General features: G+C 33.0%; 2 protein-coding genes and 1 pseudogene across 2 annotated transcripts in view; 2 read left to right on the forward strand and 1 right to left on the reverse strand.

The window, feature by feature from the left end:
* LOC128391761 (hemicentin-2-like) overlaps positions 1-8017 on the forward strand; it is a 75783-nt gene extending 67766 nt beyond the window's left edge. Inside the window, exons 11-12 of the mRNA XM_053351707.1 lie at positions 5620-6082; positions 6646-8017. Coding sequence (XP_053207682.1) covers positions 5620-6082; positions 6646-7276 — 1094 coding nt within the window. The 3' untranslated portion in view covers positions 7277-8017. The remainder of the gene's footprint in view (positions 1-5619; positions 6083-6645) is intronic.
* A 2775-nt stretch (positions 8018-10792) lies between these two features.
* Positions 10793-12051, reverse strand: LOC128391691 (uncharacterized; annotated as a pseudogene).
* A 659-nt stretch (positions 12052-12710) lies between these two features.
* LOC128391687 (uncharacterized) lies at positions 12711-13821 on the forward strand. Its single transcript, XM_053351631.1, has 2 exons — positions 12711-12866; positions 12974-13821. The coding sequence occupies exons 1-2, from the start codon at positions 12852-12854 to the stop codon at positions 13700-13702; spliced, it is 744 nt and encodes a 247-aa protein (XP_053207606.1). The 5' UTR covers positions 12711-12851; the 3' UTR covers positions 13703-13821.
* The last annotated feature ends 8661 nt before the right edge of the window (positions 13822-22482 follow it).

The following is a 22482-nucleotide window of genomic DNA, read 5'->3' on the forward strand; positions in this document are numbered from 1 at the left end:
ACTTTTTTTTTCATCTCTCACTTTAGCCATTTCGTTGATATATCAACACCAATAACCAATTTCCAGCTTAATATTTCCTGTTTTCGAACAATTTTTATCACTTATTTCAAGTTCTATTTCAACACTTTCGATATCATCATCACCATGATATCACTTTTAACACTTATTCTTTTATAAGGATTGATATGTGAAGTTCTATTGAATTTTCTTGTCGATAGAAAAAAAAAACTCGATAAAAAAGTCTAGAACAAAGATTTGCAGTTAATTTTCTTGTATTAAAACAAATCCTTTACCAATTAACTTTGAAATTCAATTTTTAATGATAAACTGTTATTTTCATGGTATGGAAATGAATGAATCAACTGAGAATCAGCATCATTAACTGTTGTCAACCTTTCGTTTGTTTTACATCAAACTCAGAAACTCATGATAAATAGATATGAACTTTTTCTGAACTTTTATGCTCACCCAAAGATCTAGTGATAGTTTAAATCTGTTTGCTGTTGATCATTTTTTTTTAAAGAAAAAGAACGAAAAATTTCTATGATAATACTATGATGAATTAGAAAAGTCGATCATCATTCATTTTCACTATGACAGAATTTCATACAGAAAGAGAATGAAAGTTCCGTAATCAGATGACATAAAACACACACATGAAAGAGGAAAAGTTGAGAGTGGGAAGGACTTGAAACATTAACATGAAATCATTTTTATCTTCTCATTCATTGTTCCTTTTCCAAGCCCCACACTACTCCATCATCATGGTTATCTCACCATAATCATAAGTTAGTTTGTCATGGAATCTATTCCTCCTAAGGTTAGGAATCCTTTTTTTTTACCTTCCATAAGTCAATATAATATGAGGTGGAATTTTTTTTCTCTTGCTCATCTTCACAATCTAGTTAACTTGAATCATTGAACCTGAACTTACCTGATTCTCCTGAGGTCTCATCACCGAGAACAACAGAAAAAAATCTAAGAGAAAATAGGCAAAAACTCTGATGAATCGAATGATAAAAAGATTTGAGTTCAGGACGAAAGTTCATGAACGAAAGATATGGATAAAGTTTTCAGAATATCTTAGTGAATGAAAATTCATTCAACTTCCAATCTATGAGTTGATCTGATTTCGCTCTGATTTTTTTCCTGATAAATTGTTTTCTTCAAATAGATTTAGAAATTTGTATGATAGTTCATCATGATGGACAGTTCTGATATAAACTTTATTAACCGAATCTTATCATTTCTCTTTATCTGCTAATATCTTATTCTTGACTATATAAAACTCTGAACCAAAAAGGTTATCTCATGGCTTGAGATAATTTCATGTTGAGTCTTCACAAAATACTCTTGGGATAATGAATCTTGATATTAACCTTTGACTTTTCCCTCAGAATCATTATCTTTCCATCATCGTTTTACCTGGAAAAAAATAGTTTGAGTGTGAAAACTTGAAGGTTGATTGACAGATCATCTCTCACTATCATGGTCATCTTTTTATCCAGGTACACTTGAGGATTATAATTATTCTGATCATCATGAAAGTTATGATGAAACAATTGCTTAGAAAAAAAAATCCTATCAACTGAAAGTGACCTTTTGATTAACCATTATAATAACTTAATGGAGTCAAATTTATGATTGATTGGATTTCCATTATCAACAACACACCTTATTTCATGATGTACTTACAGCCTAATGTCAACAGTTCACCAAGAATCAGGATGAAAATTAAGGTCAATCAACAATTCAAATGTCATTGAAAATTTTCACATTTTCTTATATAACATATGCTGGATTCCATTTTTTTCCTTCAATTTCTACCTGAAATATTGAAGCTTTTTTATTCCCCACCAACAACTTAACATCATTTCAAGTGATACTCTCGAAGTATTATTAATATAACATCAATAAGAGCATTGGTATTGGAAATTTTCAGATAAAGTAAATCTGAAAAATCTGGAAATGGTTCTGAGAAAGACTAAGAGAAAGGGAACAAAAAGTTTTTTTTCCACCAAAAGTTTGAACTTTTCATCTTCGATAACCATAAATACAATTGATTATCTTCTCAAAGATAATATTGGTTTTACTTTATGATGATCATTGAAGAATCATTTTTATCATCATTGCACTTTAATCTTAACATCTTAATCTGATATTGATGATGATTGAAAAAAGATAAAGCTAGAAGATGATGGTGACAAAAAAAAGAAGAGAGTTACTTTTTTGATGAAAATCGTCTCAACGATTTGGAACTTTTCATCTGATTAACTTTCGTATCTTTAATTTCAACTGTCATCAAATGGTTTTTTTATCCTGATCTCAGCTGTTGATTCCCACCAAATCTTAAAGGGAAAAATCATATGTTCAATTGGTCATCTTACAACCTCAACTTCATCCTCATTATTAGAAATTTTGTCTTGAGGCCCACCAACATGATAGTCAACAATATCATCAGAAATTCATCATAAATCTCGCCCTCACTCTCCAGTTTTCTCTCAATTTTTTCTATCTACCACAGACTTCATTCTTTTCATTCTTCTTAGAACTTTTTTGAACAAAAATTAAAAACTTTGAAGGTATAAATTTCCTCGAGAAAGATTATCTCTCCTCTTTCCTCCTCAAGATGATAATGATGACAATTCAAGAGATTGCAACTCCGATTCTCTCAGTTCAAGGTAGAAAGGGAAAAGTTCACTAATCTTCATGGGATTCGGAAAATTCTGACAGAAAGATTTTCGAAAAAGATAAATATTAGTGACTACGAACTTTTTGCTCCTTCGATGCTCCGACCAACAAGAAAAAGGTTGATGACTCTGCATATGATTGAATGGGAAACTAAAGCTTTAAAACTGATTGGAAGCAATTTAGTTAAAAATTAATTCAGTCAATTCAGCAGAATCATAATCATCATGATCCCATGGAACCCAAATCTTTGAATTTAAAAATTCTGATCCATATAAGAATAGCATTGATAATGAGATTGATCTCAACCTAATTATCATCATTAAGGTAATAGTTGAACGAAAATTACCTTTTCTTTGTCATTATCAACAATTAGTTGTCACATTGATCATTAATCAGTTGATCATTCAAACAACTTTACCTTTGAGTTGACTAAATTGTGATTAAAAATCAATAATCAATTTGAATTTGAATTTAATCTCACATGAGATTAAATTGGTTCTAATACAGATTAACATGATTTATCCATTATGAATATTCATTGGAATTTAATCAACACAATGATAAATGATTCTTTCAAACCATTTGACAAGTTGATGATTGTCGATGATTAAAAACAAATTGTTGACTAAATTGTTGTGAATTTTTCATCTCCAATAAACTGAATTAATAGTAATCATGGTGAAAGTTAAATATTATTATCAATGACATTGAAAGAAAATAAAAATTCCTCTTACAATGATGATTTAAGGAGCTAGTGATTAAGTTGATTGTGACAATTAACCCAAATATGATTACTTATATTAGTTTAATCCTTAGTGTTAATCCCAAAAATCAACTTGACTTATCAAGACTGAGTCATTGTAGTAAGTTAATTGTTATGATAATGGTTAAAGTAAATTGTTATCCTACTGTTTAGGTAATAGTGTAAATATATTGGATTCCCTTGTGGATATTTAATCAACTCCCAGCAAGTACAATTATAATTGTTCAACAACAAAGAGAGTCCAGTTAATCAATTTGAATCAACTATCGGAAAATTGTTTTTACTATTTCATTGTGATCAACTAATCAACTGTTCAAAGTAAACACGTGTTGTTGATAATCAAGTTAATCAACTGAATCTAGAACATTATTATTACAATAAGAGTTAACTGTTGATATTAATGAGATTTTCATATCCATATGATTAAAGTTTCCGATATAATTGTTGACCTTATTCATTGTATCATTAAATTATTTTGATCAATCTGTTGACTATTTCATGAGACTATCATGCTGATAAGCAAATATACTATTAGTTATCTCTCATTTAGATTTAATTGTTGTAATCACTCAGCTTGAAATTCTGAATTGTTGACAATTAGTTAACTATGTCATTCAATTTCCACTTCCAAAAGGATTATCATCACTACCTTAATCATTTACATCCTAATGATTAATTATTATTTGATTGATTTAGATGAAGATTGTAATGATGATAGAGAAGTTATCATTTCATTTAGTTTTTTATCAATTGCAGAATATTGAAAATAATCATTGGATTAGAAAAATTGATTCTTTATGTTACATTTTTATCATCATCATGTTGATATTGAGAGAGAAATATGGAGAGAGGTACTAATGATTAAAAGAGGAAAAGAATCATTTGATTTCCATTAGAAAGTTTTTACTTTGTTTTCTAATCCAATATTGATCAAGATGATGAAATGTGTTGATTGCACGCGACATTTACTCACTTATATTACCAAGTTCCACCGACATGTTGATCATTCCCCTTGTTCATCTTACCACTGTCATCATATTCTTATCATCATTACCATTACTACAACAGAAAAAGAGGAAAAAGTCATCATCAAGGTCTACACACTTTTCCACCCTCATCAATTTACTAAATCATCGCAAAATAAGGTCAACCAAATGAAACTTAAAGGGATGAGTGATAAAGACACTGAGAAATTATCGATAATCAAATGTAGTAAATAATCATTTAACTCGGTGGGAGTGAAATTGAATAGCAATAGTATTTTCCACTCCCTGTAAAAGTATTATCATCTACCACCACCTCCATCCCCACCTCATCATTATTATACATTTTATGACCTTAAGCTCCCTCGAGGTGTAAAAATATATATATTATATTTGGAGGTTGATTAGTTTTATATGTAAAATTATATTGCCATGATTAAGATGATATCCTTACTCAAATATTATATACACACACACAGTTGAAGTCTAATGATTAAGATGATAATAATCTCGTATTAATAATCTAACTATTAACTCGCACAATTGAATTGATGATTTATCATCAGGATGAATTTATTAATTTACTTTTCTCGATTCAATTGTATCCCAACAATCAACTCTCATGATGAATCTTGAAGCTACTTTTGATGTTTTTCCTCATTCATTATCATGAAATGTAAATGAACTTTCAGTTTATCTCTATTTTTTTCACCAGTGTCTCTTTCTGTTGATAATAAATCATGAATTTATCATAAATTTCCCTTCATTTAAGTTATGTAGTTGATCATCATCATCTCATGATGATGGTGATGTTAATTATCATCATTATTTTACACCAGAATCATCATGATAAAGATAATTATCCAATGATATTTGAAACTGAATGATAATCAACTACAATTTTCCCTTAAGAAAAACATATATTTAACCTTTAACCTCTGTTTTATTTTTAATGATCAAATAGTTAATCATCTCGGTGATGATTATTATCATGATGAAAGTAATTATTATATTGAAACTTTCATTCATCAATTAGGTTTAATCATCACGATCAATCATAATCGCGTAAAAATTTATTATGATAATATAATTCAAAGATTAGCAATTGATTGGATAAAATTTTACCTTTGATTGGTGTAATTGTTAATTGTTTGACTAATTGTTTCTTTTATTTTTGATTAGCTCCTTCAGGTTGGGTTCAATTGTTACTTGCAGATGAAAATTTAATCATCGTTGGAACCGCATTTGGTTTAATTGTTTTCATTATTGTCTCAAGTTTAATTGTTGGATTAATTTTCTTGGGACGAAAAAAACTGAAAGCAATTGATAATAAACCTTCAACTTTATCAACAACAACAACAGGAATCAATGGTAATCATCATCACCGTTATGATCCAAATTATCATCAAACTAATTATCAACAATCAGTTAATAATCATCACCATTCAGATTATTCTGCTTACTCTTCTCGTCAACAATCAATCCAACCAAATCATCATCTTTATCATTCATTAACTCGTAATCATAATCAGAATCTTAATTCATCATCATCAACACTTCATCATTATTCAAGTCAAAAGTATTCAACTAATCAAAGCAAAACCTCATCACTTAATAAACTTCCTATTCTCGAGGAACGAACCATGTAAGTTGTTCAATTACCTTGATTAAGAATCACAATCAAATTATCTAATATCATCATGGAATCGTAATGTTATAGTTATCAGATAAATTTCTTTACATATACACCGATAGACGATGAACATGAATTGAGAACCAACCATTTATCAGAATTTATCAAGAAATATTTCCATATTTTTCTCCCATGATTAAGAGATTATCAGAATTCTTGAAATTTTATCATGAAAATGTTGGATATTTATCATGTTGTATTTGTATCTTTTCATGTGATTCAAATATTATCTCAAAGTTTTGTATCTAATCTGTGAGAAGATAAATTACCATGAAATTTCAGGGAATTTACAATTTTTATTTTCTCTTCATCTAAATAGATTGTTAAAAGAAAAGGAAAGATAAACTGTAATTGATTTATTTTCATGAATATGAATCAATCATGATCATGAGTTTGAATTGTAAAATGTTGAAGGAAAAGATTCAATCAACTGATTTGATCATGAATTTCATAGAGTAAAAAAAAAGTTCAATTGATTTTAATCAGAATTTTATTTTCTTTATGCATGAAAATAGTTCTGATGGTCGATGTTCCGATAAATTGAATGCAAACTGTGATGGAGACGATGACCTGTCCACTTATGGTCATCATCAACAATCTTCCCCTCTGATTACCCGTAGTCATCAATGTATCACCTTAAGTCGCCCCGGAGTGGGTAATGGTAGTGCTGGTGTTGGAAGCCCATTACTTTTATCTGAATATTTGACCGATGAAATGGAAACTGAATCTCATGGGTCAACCAATTCAATGAATCACTATTATGAGTCAACTTCACCTTTACACCGTAACAATTACAAGAATATTAAGAACAATAAAAACAACAACATCATCAACACCAACACCATCAACAGTATCAACAATAGTTACAATAATATCAATGATAATCATTATTCACAAACTCTCCTCCATCATCACCCACACTCCCAACAACATTACAATATTCCCTTAGATTCCGGTCCACCCTTACCACCTTTACCCCCAGAACGTGCTAACCGTTATTCCCACTTACAACAACATCACCTACAACAGTCCAACCACCACCATCACCCTCACCAACAGCAACATCACCTTCAGTCATCCAATCATCCCAATCATCTCATCTATGATTATACTTATCAAAGGCATCATCCAAATCGAATCACTTGAGAAAGAGACACAAATCATTATCTAATCAATGCAACAATTTGAGACCGAATTTTATCATCATCATTATCATCATCATCGTCTTCTTCTTTGACCAAAGAGGAAAAAAGACACTTTTCTTCCCTCTACTCTCTTCTATTTCTTTTGAGTTGATCAGCATCATTTCCGTTTCCTCCTTTGTTATATTACTCTCATCAGAACCTTTTTCCTCTTGTACATATACATTTCGATAAAAACTTTTCTAGTTATCCAATCACTTTCATCATCATCATCATGTATGGAGCCTTTTTTTATCATCATTATCTTCTTGTATGACCTTTTGTATGCAATTCGGATACATTAATGAAATCACACAACTCAGTGAACTCCCTGTAAACATGTTTATAAGTCAACAATTAATACATTTACTGTAATGCTACAAGAAAAGATAATAAATTGAATAAGGATGAAAACTTGACTCTGAAGAGAATCAACTTCTTCAGGGTTAAAGTTCATCTGAAAACAGATATAAAACATTAATATCACCATGGAACATGAACATTAACATGAATTCAAGTGAAATCTTTCAATTTAAATGTACATTTCAATGTAAACAACAAAAAATCGAATGACAAGATGAAAAGAAATTTTTAAAATCTCAATTCGAAACCAATTGTATAATTAACTATTGCTATTATTTAATTAACTTGGAAAATTAAATTGCTACACAAGCTAATTAATTAAAATCAATGCTCAACTTTTATCGTCTTTTGATTGACCAATAAAAAAATCGAGGTTGGTTCAGTTGATCAGAATTTGTGTTGTAAAAAAAGTTTTTTTTTGAGAATTGGAAATGAGTAGGAAAAGTTAATTGCTTTTCGATGTAAATCTGTAATCTAAGTCCAATTAATCGCATGGCAATGGCTGTAGATCTGTATAAATCATCAATTTCATGGTGATTCAGTTGAACAGCTGATTGAAGTCCATAATATTAGATTGGGTGAGAAAAGCATTCAACTTCAAGGGAATGAGGAAATTTCTAAAATTCCTGTGATGAAAAAAATCATGAGGAATGCTCAGTATAAATTGATAGCCACGATACTGAACTGAACTTAACAAGAAAACAAACAAATAGTAAAACTTTGAGAGAGAGAGAGAGAGAGAGAGAGAGAGAGAGAAAGTAAATCAACAATAAACAAACCAAATGATAATAAAGTGTAACCCAAAAGTGTAATCAACATCTTCCTCATCTTTTTTTCATCATGAGCTCTCACTCTCTTTTTCTCTCTCATCTTCCCAAACTGAACTGTAAAGAATCAAAACAATTCTCATGCGAACTCATGAATCTCTTCTGAATCCATTCTTGTTTTCAGCTTATCGTTGAAACATTTATATTCTTATAATCTCTCCTTCTCTCACCCAACATATCATACTCGCTTAAATCTCTCTCCTTTCTCTCTTTCTCTATCATCTCTTCCCCTACCTGTCTCTATGTGATTAATATTCGATTCTCTCTTTTTATTTTCTATTTATCCTGAATAAATGACCTTCCAATGAATTCCATGGGTAAACCAACGATTGGTTATAATAAATGACCTTTGAATTTCTGATTTTTAGCTTTCATTTTCCTCTCATTGAAGTTTTTTTCTTCTCTGATGATATTAATTAGCTATTTACAGAGAGGAATTGCAGGAAGAAAACATTTATCCATGCTATAAGAATACAAGAACTCATGATGATGAAAACGATGGGGTAAGTGTTCATTCATATTCTTCAATGCTCTCTCTCTCTCTTTCTAGTCTGGTATCTCTTTGATTCCCTCTTTCAATGCTCTTGGGTCTTTTCATTGGTCATTTTCAAATATTGACCAGTCACTAGAAACCATATCAAAGGTCAATTGATTCATCGTCTCAATGAACATTTCACTGAAAATTTACTTCCTGGTTTGAGTAAAAATGCAAAGAAACGAAGTTTTTTTCTTCTTGTTCACTCTTATCATTATCATGATTCAATTCCAAACAATCAACTGAACACTTTTTAACTTAACAAGTTGACTGATTACAGAGCAACAATTGAAAAGATAATTAACTTAAATTGTAAGAAATCATGATTCCTTTGGTTTCACCCTGAGATGATGATACAATTATCAACCATTGTGATTAAATAATTTCAACTCTCATGATAATATAACAATTAATTTCATTAGATTTCACTTAATTCATTGTACTTAATTGTGATAATACTAACAAATAACAATAATTGTTTCCATTTAAACATAATGAGTATGAATTTATTTCCATAATTGTTCACGAGCATAATTAACAATTAACAAGCGAGTTAACAATGTTTTCCAAGTTAAGAATTGCAAGAGCAAAGAATTAAATTAAAATGAAAGTTAATCATAATTAAAAACAGAGAAATGCAAAAGTTAAATTGGAAAGATAATTAATTATAATGAAAGTGAACAATTATCATTATGATGATGTTGAAGATTGATTTCCAATGTGTTTCATGAGGAATTGGAGGAAACTTGGAACTTTTTGTTTTCTTTTGGAAAAAAATTTTTTTTCGAATCTTAGATTTTGTTGTTAGTGGTTTTTTTCTCAGTTCTGTTGAAAGGTAATATTATCATTACATAAGAAGATAAGAGGATGAAAAGATGAAGAAAAAGATGCGATTCAATTGTATTCTCATGGGATACAATTGTAAAAAGAAAACTTTTTCTATCGAATCAGTTAGATGATGTTATCATGATATTCCAAAAAAAAGATGAAGAAGATAAACTATTGTTGTCATTATAATGAATAAGAAATTTTGATCTTCATCCCTTCCATCATCTTCTCAAGCATCACCCTCCTCCATATCATCATCATCATTCTCATTATATGAAATAATAGTAATACATGTTTGGTGAATCTTTTTTCTCTCTCATTCGACTTGATATTTCATCAAAATTGACATCGCCTCAGGAAAGATATTAAAGTAGGAACCATTTAAGATCGAAACTGATGATATAAAATCTTAAGAATCAGAATAAATATGAACTTTTCATTTTCCACCCCATGTAATAAAATCTCATCTACTAATATCTTTTTCCCTCTATCTCTCTCTCTCTCTCTCTCTCTCTCTCTCTCTCTCTCTTGCTCACTCTCTTTTCTCTCTATCAATACAATCTCAGAGTTTGACGCGAAATATTCATTGACCTTCATCGAAGTAAATTAATTCAACATTAACAGAAATTGAATTATTTCAATCATGGCCAAAGTTAAATTATTATGATGACCAAGGTAGCATGTTGATGGCATTGTGACCATTGTCTTTTGCCTGATGATTGAATGAGCCCATCGGCAAATTAGTCAGCAATCAAAATTATGCCCATGGGTTTGCAATTCTCGATATTCTTTCGAATCATTTTTGTTATTAATTATTAATATAATTGGAATGATGAGAAAAAGTAATCAATAAATTTTATCAAATCTTATTACTAAAAAACCAAATTTATTTAGATGTGAATAGTTATGTATTCATATATTGAGTAGCAAGTTTTATTTTTCATTAGACTGTAGGTGTCGAGATCAAAATTATGGTTAGAAACTGCATTGTTATAGATACTTGAAACGGCGTTAATTTTCATAAGCTCTAAGGCATCGTTCTGAGATGTGGACTAATTAATTTAAATCGATGTGGCATATTCCGTTCTGGATTGAAATGCTTATCATAGGGCCACGAATCAACACAATTCACATGTTTGACAAGAAATTGATGAAATATTATCAAATTTTACATTGAAAATAGTACAACAACTATTTTTGAGATTTAACAGTTATGTAGTAAAGTTGTCTATTAATGATCAATATTATCGCCCGAGTCCAAAACCACCTTTTCCGATTGTAGCTTTAACTCCACCAGAAGCTCCTGCAGCACCAGCGGCTTTCTTAAATCCACCAGCTCCAGCAACTCCAGATTTACCTCCGGCTGCACCTTTAGCTCCAGCGGCATAACCTTTAACACCACCAGTTTTACCTCCCTTGTATCCAGCTGCTCCTGCTGCTCCAGCATAGCCTCCTTTGGCAGCTTTGCCTCCGACAGCACCTCCAGCAGCACCATAACCAGCGGCTTTACCGAATTTGAATCCTTGGCTCATTCGAATGTCTTGACAAGACCCTTTTCTTATTGTATCCAGCACCACCGGCTTTAGCGAATCCTCCTTTCTCCATACTTTTTACAAAAGCTCCAAGCGAATCCACCCTTGGCAGCTCCCTTGGAACCACCTGCGGCTCCAGCGGCACCATAAGCAGCCCCACCTTTGGCACCCTTGGCTCCAGCAGCATAACCAGCTTTTCCTGCTCCACCAGCTTGATATCCAGCAGCTCCGCCACCACCAGCACCTTTCTTGAAAGCGGCAAGACCAGCACCTCCAGCACCACCAACCGCTGATTCGGCTCCTAAATCGGCTGAGATATCTCGTCTTTCTCTTTGTTGACCATCGAAAGAATCTTCGAACTCTTCTTCTTCTTCAGCTTGAACCAACGAAACAAAGAGAACAAGAGATGAAACGAAAATGAAGAAAAACTAAAAGACGAAAATAGAAAATATTAATACAATTAGAAAATAATCCAGTTGAAATTTTGAAACACAATAAAACGATTTAATGAAAATAATTACCAATTGTTTGTTCATTTTGATGAATTTGATTTGATCACTTTAAAAATAGGAAAACTAGGTAAGTGTTTTAATAAGAAAATTTGTAAACTTTGTTAATTGTAGTTTGTTGTTTGTTGTTTGAATCTCGAACTCAAATTGTATCGATTCTAATTTTTCTCTCTCATTTTATACAGAATCCACTTAAAATTTTCTCTGAGAAAAGACAAAAACTCGAAGTGATTAATCATTGAGCGAAAAATTAAACTTGATGATAACTGGACCATGAATTGGATTCGATTGATTGGCATTTGAAAGACTAATAATTTTAGTCGAAAGTGAGAAAGGACAAATCGAGGAAAACAAACCTAAACACTTGAATATTATTTTCAAATAAATAAAATAACACCGATAATATTTATAGATAAATTGGTTATTACTGTGATTTAATGCCCCTAATTGTAGATAATCTGTTCGTCTATCTAATTTGAATGAACTTTGTCGGAGTTTTACTTATTTTGATCAATATTATGGGATTTTTTGATTGAAATGATTACAAGCAAAACTCTGGGTTTTTCTCATTAATAATTGAATTGAAACAAAACTTATCTTCATTTAGAATCTCTAATACATCAAAACATGATGTGATTCGCGCCAATTCATTTTTCCATCAATGTTATGCAAACGTCCTGTTGATTCAACCATTTGTATCGAAATTTACAGCAATACACCAACGTAAATGAATTAAGTGGGTTTGTTTCCCTCTGTCGACCTTATTCACTTTAGTCTGAGAGTTTTCTTGGTATAAAAAGAGTGAGAAAAATTAGAATCGATACAATTTGAGTTCGAGATTCAAACAACAAACAACAAACTACAATTAACAAAGTTTACAAATTTTCTTATTAAAACACTTACCTAGTTTTCCTATTTTTAAAGTGATCAAATCAAATTCATCAAAATGAACAAACAATTGGTAAGTATTATTTTCATTAACTGATCGTTTTATTGTGTTTCAAAATTTCAACTGGATTATTTTCTCTAATTGTATTAATATTTTTCTATTTCTTTTCGTCTTTTTAGTTTTTCTTCATTTTCGTTTCATCTCTTGTTCTCTTTGTTTCGTTGGTTCAAGCTGAAGAAGAAGAAGAGTTCGAAGATTCTTTCGATGGTCAACAAAGAGAAAGACGAGATATCTCAGCCGATTTAGAAGGAGCCGAATCAGCGGTTGGTGGTGCTGGAGGTGCTGGTCTTGCCGCTTTCAAGAAAGGTGCTGGTGGTGGCGGAGCTGCTGGATATCAAGCTGGTGGAGCAGGAAAAGCTGGTTATGCTGCTGGAGCCAAGGGTGCCAAAGGTGGTGCTGCTTATGGTGCCGCTGGAGCCGCAGGTGGTTCCAAGGGAGCTGCTGCCAAGGGTGGATTCGCTTCTGGAGCTTTTGGTAAAAAGTATGGAAAGAAAGGAGGATTCGCTAAAGCCGGTGGTGCTGGATACAATAAGAAAATGGGTCTTGTCAAGACATTCGGAATGAGCCAAGGATTCAAATTCGGTAAAGCCGCTGGTTATGGTGCTGCTGGAGGTGCTGTCGGAGGCAAAGCTGCCAAAGGAGGCTATGCTGGAGCAGCAGGAGCAGCTGGATACAAGGGAGGTAAAACTGGTGGTGTTAAAGGTTATGCCGCTGGAGCTAAAGGTGCAGCCGGAGGTAAATCTGGAGTTGCTGGAGCTGGTGGATTTAAGAAAGCCGCTGGTGCTGCAGGAGCTTCTGGTGGAGTTAAAGCTACAATCGGAAAAGGTGGTTTTGGACTCGGTAGATAAACATCAATATATAATCTAATTTCTTTCCTCTAAGTCATAAGCAACAAAAAATTTATCTAAAGAAAAAGTCACCAATCTATTTGTATGATTAATCATTAAAAGTCAATCGCTATAATAAAGGCTCTTATTATTTAATTCAAAAAAGTTCACACAGTCTGATCTTTCAGAGATGCTTTAATCTGATAAACTCAAAACTCTTAATATCAATACGCTAAAAGAATCATAAACCAGAATTCACCATATTTTCAACCACTTTCTACTTAATGATTGGTTTTCAATCGAAAACTAATCACCAAACAATCAAGTGACAATTTTTTGAATTTTCGTTCTCACTAGTTGATTGATTTTTTACCTGATTAACTAAATTTAAAGAGATTGTGGTGATTTTAGTTGAAACAAAACATCAGGAAACAAACATGATGAAAATCAATCTAAATTAACTAATAGAAGACAATTATATTGATTGTTTAATAGGAAAGAAAAAATTTTGCCATTTCTCTTGTGACAAAATTAACTAATAACAATTTATTATTATCACAATGATGATTATCATGGTGATTAAGTGAACCTGGAAAAAAATGAATCAATTGGAGTTGATCAGAAATAAAAGTTTTCATCTAATTTAAGGTAAATCATTTTGAGAATGTAATTAAATTATTGTGCTTTTTGTGTTCAACAATCAAACAATATAATAATTTTATTAAATTAAATGAGTAAATATTAGGAGAAACCACAGAAATCATCATGAGCCTCAGGAGTTTCAATGAACTTTCATCATCACCATGAAACAGTTGATAAATTTTCCGGTTAAATTTCCGGATTCAAATTAACTGTTAATCAATTTGACTTGACGATTTTAGATTTTAATCAAACAGCTAATTAAATTGTTTCAAGGTAGAAACAATTTTCTAGGTTAATAAGTTTACAATTAATAGTTAATAAACTAATCTAATATTGATTATCATGGTTGAGTTATTGGTTTGTGATGATGTTTGTTATTTATATTGTTAGTTAATTGTTAATCAATGTTAGTGTAAGGTAACCCTCATGAACCTCAATTTTCGCGCTCATGCTTTTCCCTTTTCTCTCACCATGTGAATAAATCACATGATTGTTTTTATCAACTTCCTTTAATTTTGATTAACCTTTAGTTTAACCTTTATGGGCTATAAAAGCCAATTCATTTCTATTAATCCTTAACAGTTTAATTAATTGTTCATCTTCAAGTCACTTGACTTTTATTAGTCTTCCTTAATTGTGACTAAATCTCTTTTACTAATTATGCTTATAAAAGCTTCTCAATTAGTCACCTTCATTGGTCTAATTACTCTTTGTGTTTCTTATTTGTAACAGTAACCCTTCATTCATTCAATCCGTTAATCATTTTAGACTTTGTTTTCTACTGTTAATCATTAATTACTTAATTAAACTTATTTACTTATAAAAGTGCTCTAACCTTTATTGGTCATTCGCCCTTGTGAATTAGTATGTGTGAGAAAACACAGTAAGTCGAAAGGACGGAGTAGAAGGGACAAAACGGACCTTTGAGAGTTAAGTTCGGTACTCTGACCCTTGTCCACTCTAAAACCCGACATATGGCGACCCAGGCAGTCCTCTCTATTTCTCCTTATTCTTCTTTTCTCTCTGTGAAATATTTCTCTTCCCTTCTCATCTAATTCTTCCGCATTCAGCACCATAAAGTGTTTTCTTTTGTAATCATCATCGTGTGTTTTCTTACACCATAAAGTGTTACTATGCCTCCTAAGAAGATCTCAGCTCTGAAGTGTTGTTTCTGATGAAACTACTGTTAAAGACGCTCAATTTCTGACAAACAAAAGTATCTCGAAACATGGGGTCATGATAAAACCTCGCTGTATTCACTTCAGTTTCCTCGAATCTTTATCGACTCATTTTTGCTTCATGGCATTGAGACCGATTTCGACGCCCTTGAAGGGTTATCTCTTACTGAAGCGATCGAACCTAGTGTTCCAGATTGGTTAATTTCTTTCCGCCGAGACGGTTTAACCGAAAGGAACTTCAAGCTTCTTAGTGTCTATGGTACAACAAAACAAGCCCTTTTATCAGGTTCCTATGATCTTATTAATACTCTCAATGTGTCAGAAAACGCTAAACATGTATTTCGTCAATTCAGAGGAAATGACTTTAAACAAATGTTCTCAAGGACGAATCAAAGTCACCTCAACCTCTAATCAACCTTGAGCCACTTCCTCTTCCTCCATCTTCTTCCATCACACTTCCTGATTACAAATATCGAGTACCTCTTCCTTCTCTTCCAATTCTTCGAATCGAAGATGATCCTTCGACTGGTTAACTAGCGCAGAAAGGCAACTCCAGTGGGAACCGATCGACGATTCAACTCGTTTCGACTTCTTAAAAGTACATTGCTCACGATTTGATCATCATTGACCAACAGTCATGTCAAGGTATCACCGATTACAACGAGTATATCTCAGCTCTTTATCGAGGCTTAAGAGATTCTACCAAGGTAACCGAAGCTCAACAAAGTTTAAATGATCTCCGTTACAATTATGAAGATCCTCCTCGTATCTTCATCGCTAAATTGCGATCATATCTTCTTCGACGTTTTAGTACGGTCACTAATCAAGATATCTTACGGGAACTTCATCATCGTATTCCAGTACCTCTTAGAGATGCTATCGAAGATCAAGGTTGTGTTGACAGTCTCGAAGGTACCATAAAGGTAATGATACTCGTTATCACCGTCAATTAAGACATCCGAAACCTCATGATAAATCGTATTTAAATCAAAGTCGAAACCTTATGAGTCCAATAAAGGACCTGAACAAAGAAATGTTCAATCTCAACAATCAAAGGGTAATCATAAACCATCTCAAGTTCCTGTTGTTTCCTCTTCATCTTCCTCATCGTCTTCCTCGTCAAATTCTCAACAACAATCCGGTAAACCTTATCCAAAATTCTGTCGTTATTGTAAAGAAAAGGCCATGAAATCAAAGATTGTGCAAAGCGATACTAAACTTTCTAAGAATGAAGAAAATTCTACTGATAAAAGTACTCCAACAACTCAAGAATTAACTTTCTGTCTTCCAAGCGATGAAGCTTCTTCCTCATTAATTACTAAATTCGGAGATGTTCCTCCAAATGAATGTGCTTCTGTGTTTTGTCAACTATTCACCAGTACTCGTGAATTCACTAAAAGTGGCTTCGTCCTCTTCGATACTGGATCTGGATCTTCATTGATCGACCTCGACTTCGCTAAAGCCTTAAAGCTTTCCTCGTTCCAACGGACTACTCAGTTCGTGATGCTTGTGATAACAATCTAGACGTCATTGGTGAAGCTGCTCTTTGAATCTTCCTCCTTCAAAAGTGATACTTATTCGTGTCGTGATAGCGAAACGATTTTCTCCTCTATTCTTGTTTGGGTATAAAACTGGACACGATCTGAAGATTGGATTACAATCGGATGGTGAGAAATTCAAAGTATCTTTTATGAGAAAACTGAGCATGAACTTGTTAAGTTTAGATTCGCCACTTTTGAAGAAACAAAGTTGGATTATCCAGAGATAATAGAAGTTCTGTCGATATCATTGATCTTTGTAATGTTAAAACAGTTGATATGCTCATCTTTATCTCAAAGCTTCTAAAAGCCACTCAAGCTTAATTTATCTTATTCAAAATAATCTAAGAAAAGACAGACCTTTCAAAATCAAATCTCTTCCTCCTGAAGAACAACCTTACTCCTAAAGAGTCTTCATATTGTCTTCTTCATTCTCATGAATCCGAGCAAAAAGAAAATTTAAATTTCAAAGATAAACTCCTTAGATGTATGAATCCAGAATTAAGTTCAAATCAAGTCAACGAACTTTTATCAATTCTCTTGAACTATCATGATGTTTTTTCTCAACATCGCCTGGATCTTGGTTGCATCTCTTATCGCAACTGTCCCATCTTTATCGATATTGAGACAATAAGTCCCTTATCAAAACCTTATCCTTGCTCATTTGAAAGAAGAATTTTTAAAGATTTAATCAACGAGCTAATCAAAAGTGGTATTGTTGAACCTTCAACGGCAGAGGTGGATCCTGCTTTACTCGTTGCCAAACCTGATAAATCTTATCGTCTTGTTATCGATTATCGCGCTTTAAATCGCATCACTCGAATAACTCAATACCCGATGCCTAGGGTTGATGACTGCTTAGAAGCAGTTCGAGGTGTTGAATATTTTAATCTATTCGACCTCTTTCAAGGCTACCATCAAATAGAACTTCATCCTCAAGAAAGGGGTAAAACCGCCTTTGTGACTCCTGATGGTAAATACCAATTTATTCGTCTTCCTATGGGTCTTTCCGGTGCTCCGTTTTATTTTCAACAAATGGTCAATAAAGTTCTCGATGGTCACAATTACATTAAATGTCTTGGATATTTCGACGTCCCAGTTCTTGGTCGTTCATGGCGTGACTTGCTAAAAGTACTCAACTCGTTCTTCAAAGACTTCGTGATCATAACCTCAAAGTCAAGACAGATAAATGTCAATTTGGTTATCGTGAAATTAAATTCTAGGTCACATCGTTAGTGGTAAGGAATAAAACCTGATCCCGCTAAAGTCGAAGCCTCAAACGCCTTCCCTATCCAAGAAATCGTAAAGAACTTCAAAGCATTTTAGGTTTTACAACTTCTTCAGCCGTTACATAAAGATTTTTCTCGTTTAGCTGAACCCTTATACCGAATGGTATCCAAAGATAGAAAATTCTGTCTCATGAAAGAAGATAAAGATGCACTCGATAAACTCAAATCATCCTCATCATTAAAACTATGTTGGTTCATCATGATCCGTCTTTAAGGAAAAATTATCTGCTGATGCTTCCGATAAAGCGGTTGGTGGTATGTTGCTCAGGAAGAGCCTTCTGAATCTGAACTCCATGAAACTATCGATTCAATAAAGAATTGCAACCAATCAGTTTCTTCAGTCAAAACTGAAATACCAAGTCAATTACGCCATTTCAGAGAAAGAACTTCTCGCTATTTTCATTGGTGTCGATAAATATCAACATTTCCTCGAAGGATCAGAGTTTATCATCGAAACTGATCACCACGCACTTTGTCAACTTCCAAAACTCAAATTCAAAAACCCTCGAATAAATCGATGGCAAATTATGCTCGACACTTTCAACTATAAAGTTATCTATCGAAAAGGTGTTGAACATTCAGCTGATTGCTTTAGTCGATATCAATCCGAATGGGATCATCGCCCAACTATCGACCCTGAAATCAAGTTCCTCGAAAAATCTCTTTTTCTTCGTAATGAAACGAACCTCTCTTATCTTGATCCATTTTATTCTGATCCTGATCTAACTGAGATTGGTGAAATTGGATATACCAATATTCTCATTTCTTCTGAAAGAAAATCTGTTTCTTCATTGAATTTATCTTCTCGTCTTCTCTTCATTAAGAATCAAGATAAATGGAAACAATTCGTGATCAATCATCAAGATAAAGATAAAGAATTATCTGTGATAAAACAAAAATTAATTCTTCCCAAAGAATCACTAGACAAACAAACTCGTCAATTTAATCTTAAAAATGGAATCCTTTTTAAGAACAAAGATAAATATCATACTGTTGATCGTATTGTTATTAATCAGCCGATTCTTCTTAAACTGTTCAAAGAACATGAATCGACTCTTGGTGGACATTTGCCACTGAAAAGACCTTTCTTGATCTATCACGCCGCTTTTATATGCCTAATCTACGTGAAGCTGTTGATAAACTCTGTAAATCATGTTCAATTTGCCAAAAGCAAAACCCGCTAACATCACTTATTCCGAAGCTCATCTCAAGCCCATTCCTGATCAAACTATGGAAAGATTAGAACTTGATGTCAGGGCCAATCAATATGAAAAGGAAGTGATCGTGTTATCATTGTTATTTGTGATTGTTTATCAAGATACGTGTATGCAAAGATTTATAAAAATCAAAAGGCAAAAACGGTAATAGCTTTCCTCCAGGACTTCTTCCGTTTATTCGGTGTTCCTAAAGTTATTCAAACAGATCGTGGTCGCAATTTTCTGTCTCATGGTGAAGACTATCTCTCATCTTTATCGATAAAGCATCAAGTTTCCTGCTTATCATCCTCAGTCACAAGGACTCGTCGAAAGGACAAACCGAACTATTGGTGAAAGGTTAAGAATTTATGTTCTTTCAATGGTTACAAAGGTATCGAATCTGAGTTAGACACTATGGTTTATTCCATTAATGCTAGTGTTCATAAGATAACCAGATATCCTCCTCATTTCTTAATGTTTGAAATTGGCCTTCTAAACCCATTGACAATCATCTTTCATTAGAACCAATGTCAATCTCAATCGATGAAGCAAGAAAGCTCGCAAAGAGATTAATGCAAAATCAAATCAATTACGTTGAGAAGCAACGATTAATTGAGAAACCTCATCCTTATAAAATCGGCGATAAAGTCTCAATAAAGAGCTCCTCATCCTGGTTCTGGTAAAAGTTATCATCTAAATATTCTGGTCCTTATATCATCAAAGATATCATCAAAGGAAGTTTATTAATCGAAAATGAAAAAACTAAAGAGATAACTTCAGTTAACCTTCAACGAACTAAACCCTTTTATGAAGATTCCAAAGATTTTCCTTTATTGGAAATTTCTAAAGAAACCAAAGAATCTCCTTCATTGGATGTAATTGATTCCAAAGATTCGTCTTCTTCATCTTCTTCCTCAGAAAAGGAAAGTTCAGAGAATTCTTCTTCCGATGATTCAGAAAAATCAAAAGAAATCAATCAATTAAAAAAGTTAAGAAATCGATCGAAAATCAAACCTCCCGCTCGATATGGTCAGTGCCTCTATCTTCATGGTTCACTTAGCAACCGTTGCCATTCAACCATTAAGCGCGCACAGGAAGTCACCATTTTATCTTATCAGCGTACAAATGAAAGTACAATTTTGTGTCTCATAAAAGACAAATTAATTAGCTTTTTTAATCACTTTTTCTCAAGTTTTAATTGTGTTCATATCAAATTGTTTACTCATCTTTACTCTTTATCGAGATTGTTAAGAAAAATTTATAAAAATTTTCTTATTTTCTGTGTAAACATGGATCCATCTTCAAGTGCCTTTTCATCAGTTCAAAGAATCTTATGTTGAGAAAATTCCGTCGACTTTTATCAAGTTCTTAAGGAGAAAATTCAACTTAATGTCGCTGATTCACCTCATGTTCGGAACGCTAATTATAGCGATGCACCTAAAGGCTACTGAGCTTCAAAGTGTTTCATCCTCTCTTTGATGTTGCTGATAAACTTTTGTGCCAATTGTGTGAACAAGTTTCCGCTTCCCCAGTTAGTTGTATAAACTGTTATCATTGGTACTGTTTGGATTGCGCTTTATGGCTTAATAAGTTCCCCGAAAGAATCAAAATCACCGCTCCAATAAAGGACACCGAATTTCTTTGTATTAAACCCTCATGTCTTCGTAATGTTGCCTATCGAAAATCTTATTCATGTTTCAATCGTCCAAAAGAAGGTGATCAATTATCTCTTTATCGAGCTTGCCAATTTGAATGTCGAAGAGAACATTGTCTCTTTCGATCAACACCTGAGGTAATAAGTGCCCATGAAGGTAATTGTTATAAAGGTGAATGGGATCCTCAATATGACCACAACCTACAACTCAAGTTCCAAAAAGGACCAATTCGTAAGAATCTTGAAAATTCTGTTGTAAGTTTAGCCGATGTTTTAGTTCCTCAGCATCGAGCTCTCAGTTCCTGTTCTACATCCCAAGATGAACATTGGAAAAAACGTTTTGAAGTTTATTGTTGTCTCCTCCGTTCCGCTAATAAAAGCCCTGAGCGATTCACCCCTTCTAAGCTTAGACTCGAAGCAAATTTCAAAAATGATGATGGTGAAGCTCTTCGAAAAGTTTATGATCCAATGAGACCCGTTTGGATTGGAGAAAAATGGGCCCAAGAACTTGGCTTCCCACCTCTTCATGGAGATTCTGAAATATGGAATTTTCCAACTCGTCCAGACAATCAACTCAATGAGTATCGACCCCCAAAGCTTTTATCAGCTACTTCCAAGTGGATTCAGGAAAATCGACAACAGAAATGTCCAGATTGGAATCGAGCTCTTTCATTAAAATCATCAATTTCAACTTCTTCACTTTTATCAATTGTTGGTGAAAATTCTTACATTTCAATTGATCCTCATCCTCGTCAATGAAGACGAAAAGAGGAATATCTTAAAGAACTTGCCACTATCCAAGTATCGTCACCCTGATAATATCAGAAAAACTGATGAAAGTTCTGATCCTGTGAAAAAAGCGAAATGCTCATCGTCGAAAGCATCTTTAGCTCGATGGAATAGTCGACCGGTGCAGTTTCTCACATTCATTCCTCTGTTCTTAATCTTCTCTTCTTCAGAAACTCATTCTGATCTTAACCGAGTTATTTGTGTCCATGCTACTTATTGCATTCAAAACTCTGGTAAACTCTCACCAATTTGGGTTATCATCTTAAACGGTCACCATGAAGTGATTTATGAAACCTTTATTCGTACTCCTCATCGCTTTATTGCAAATATGAATTCAAAATTTCATGGCCTCGTCTATGAAGACATTAAAATGGCTAAATCATTGAAATCAGTACGAGATCAAATTGGAAAAATTTTCATCGCCGCTAAACAAATAATTGGTGCAAGTCTTCATTCACTCCTATCAAATTTTGAGTTCGCCGAAGACGAAATAAAACGTCTCAGGAATAAATTCC

The sequence above is a fragment of the Panonychus citri genome, unplaced genomic scaffold (genome assembly GCF_014898815.1).
Source record: "Panonychus citri isolate SS breed McGregor unplaced genomic scaffold, ASM1489881v1 Contig00135, whole genome shotgun sequence".
NCBI lineage: Eukaryota > Metazoa > Arthropoda > Arachnida > Trombidiformes > Tetranychidae > Panonychus > Panonychus citri.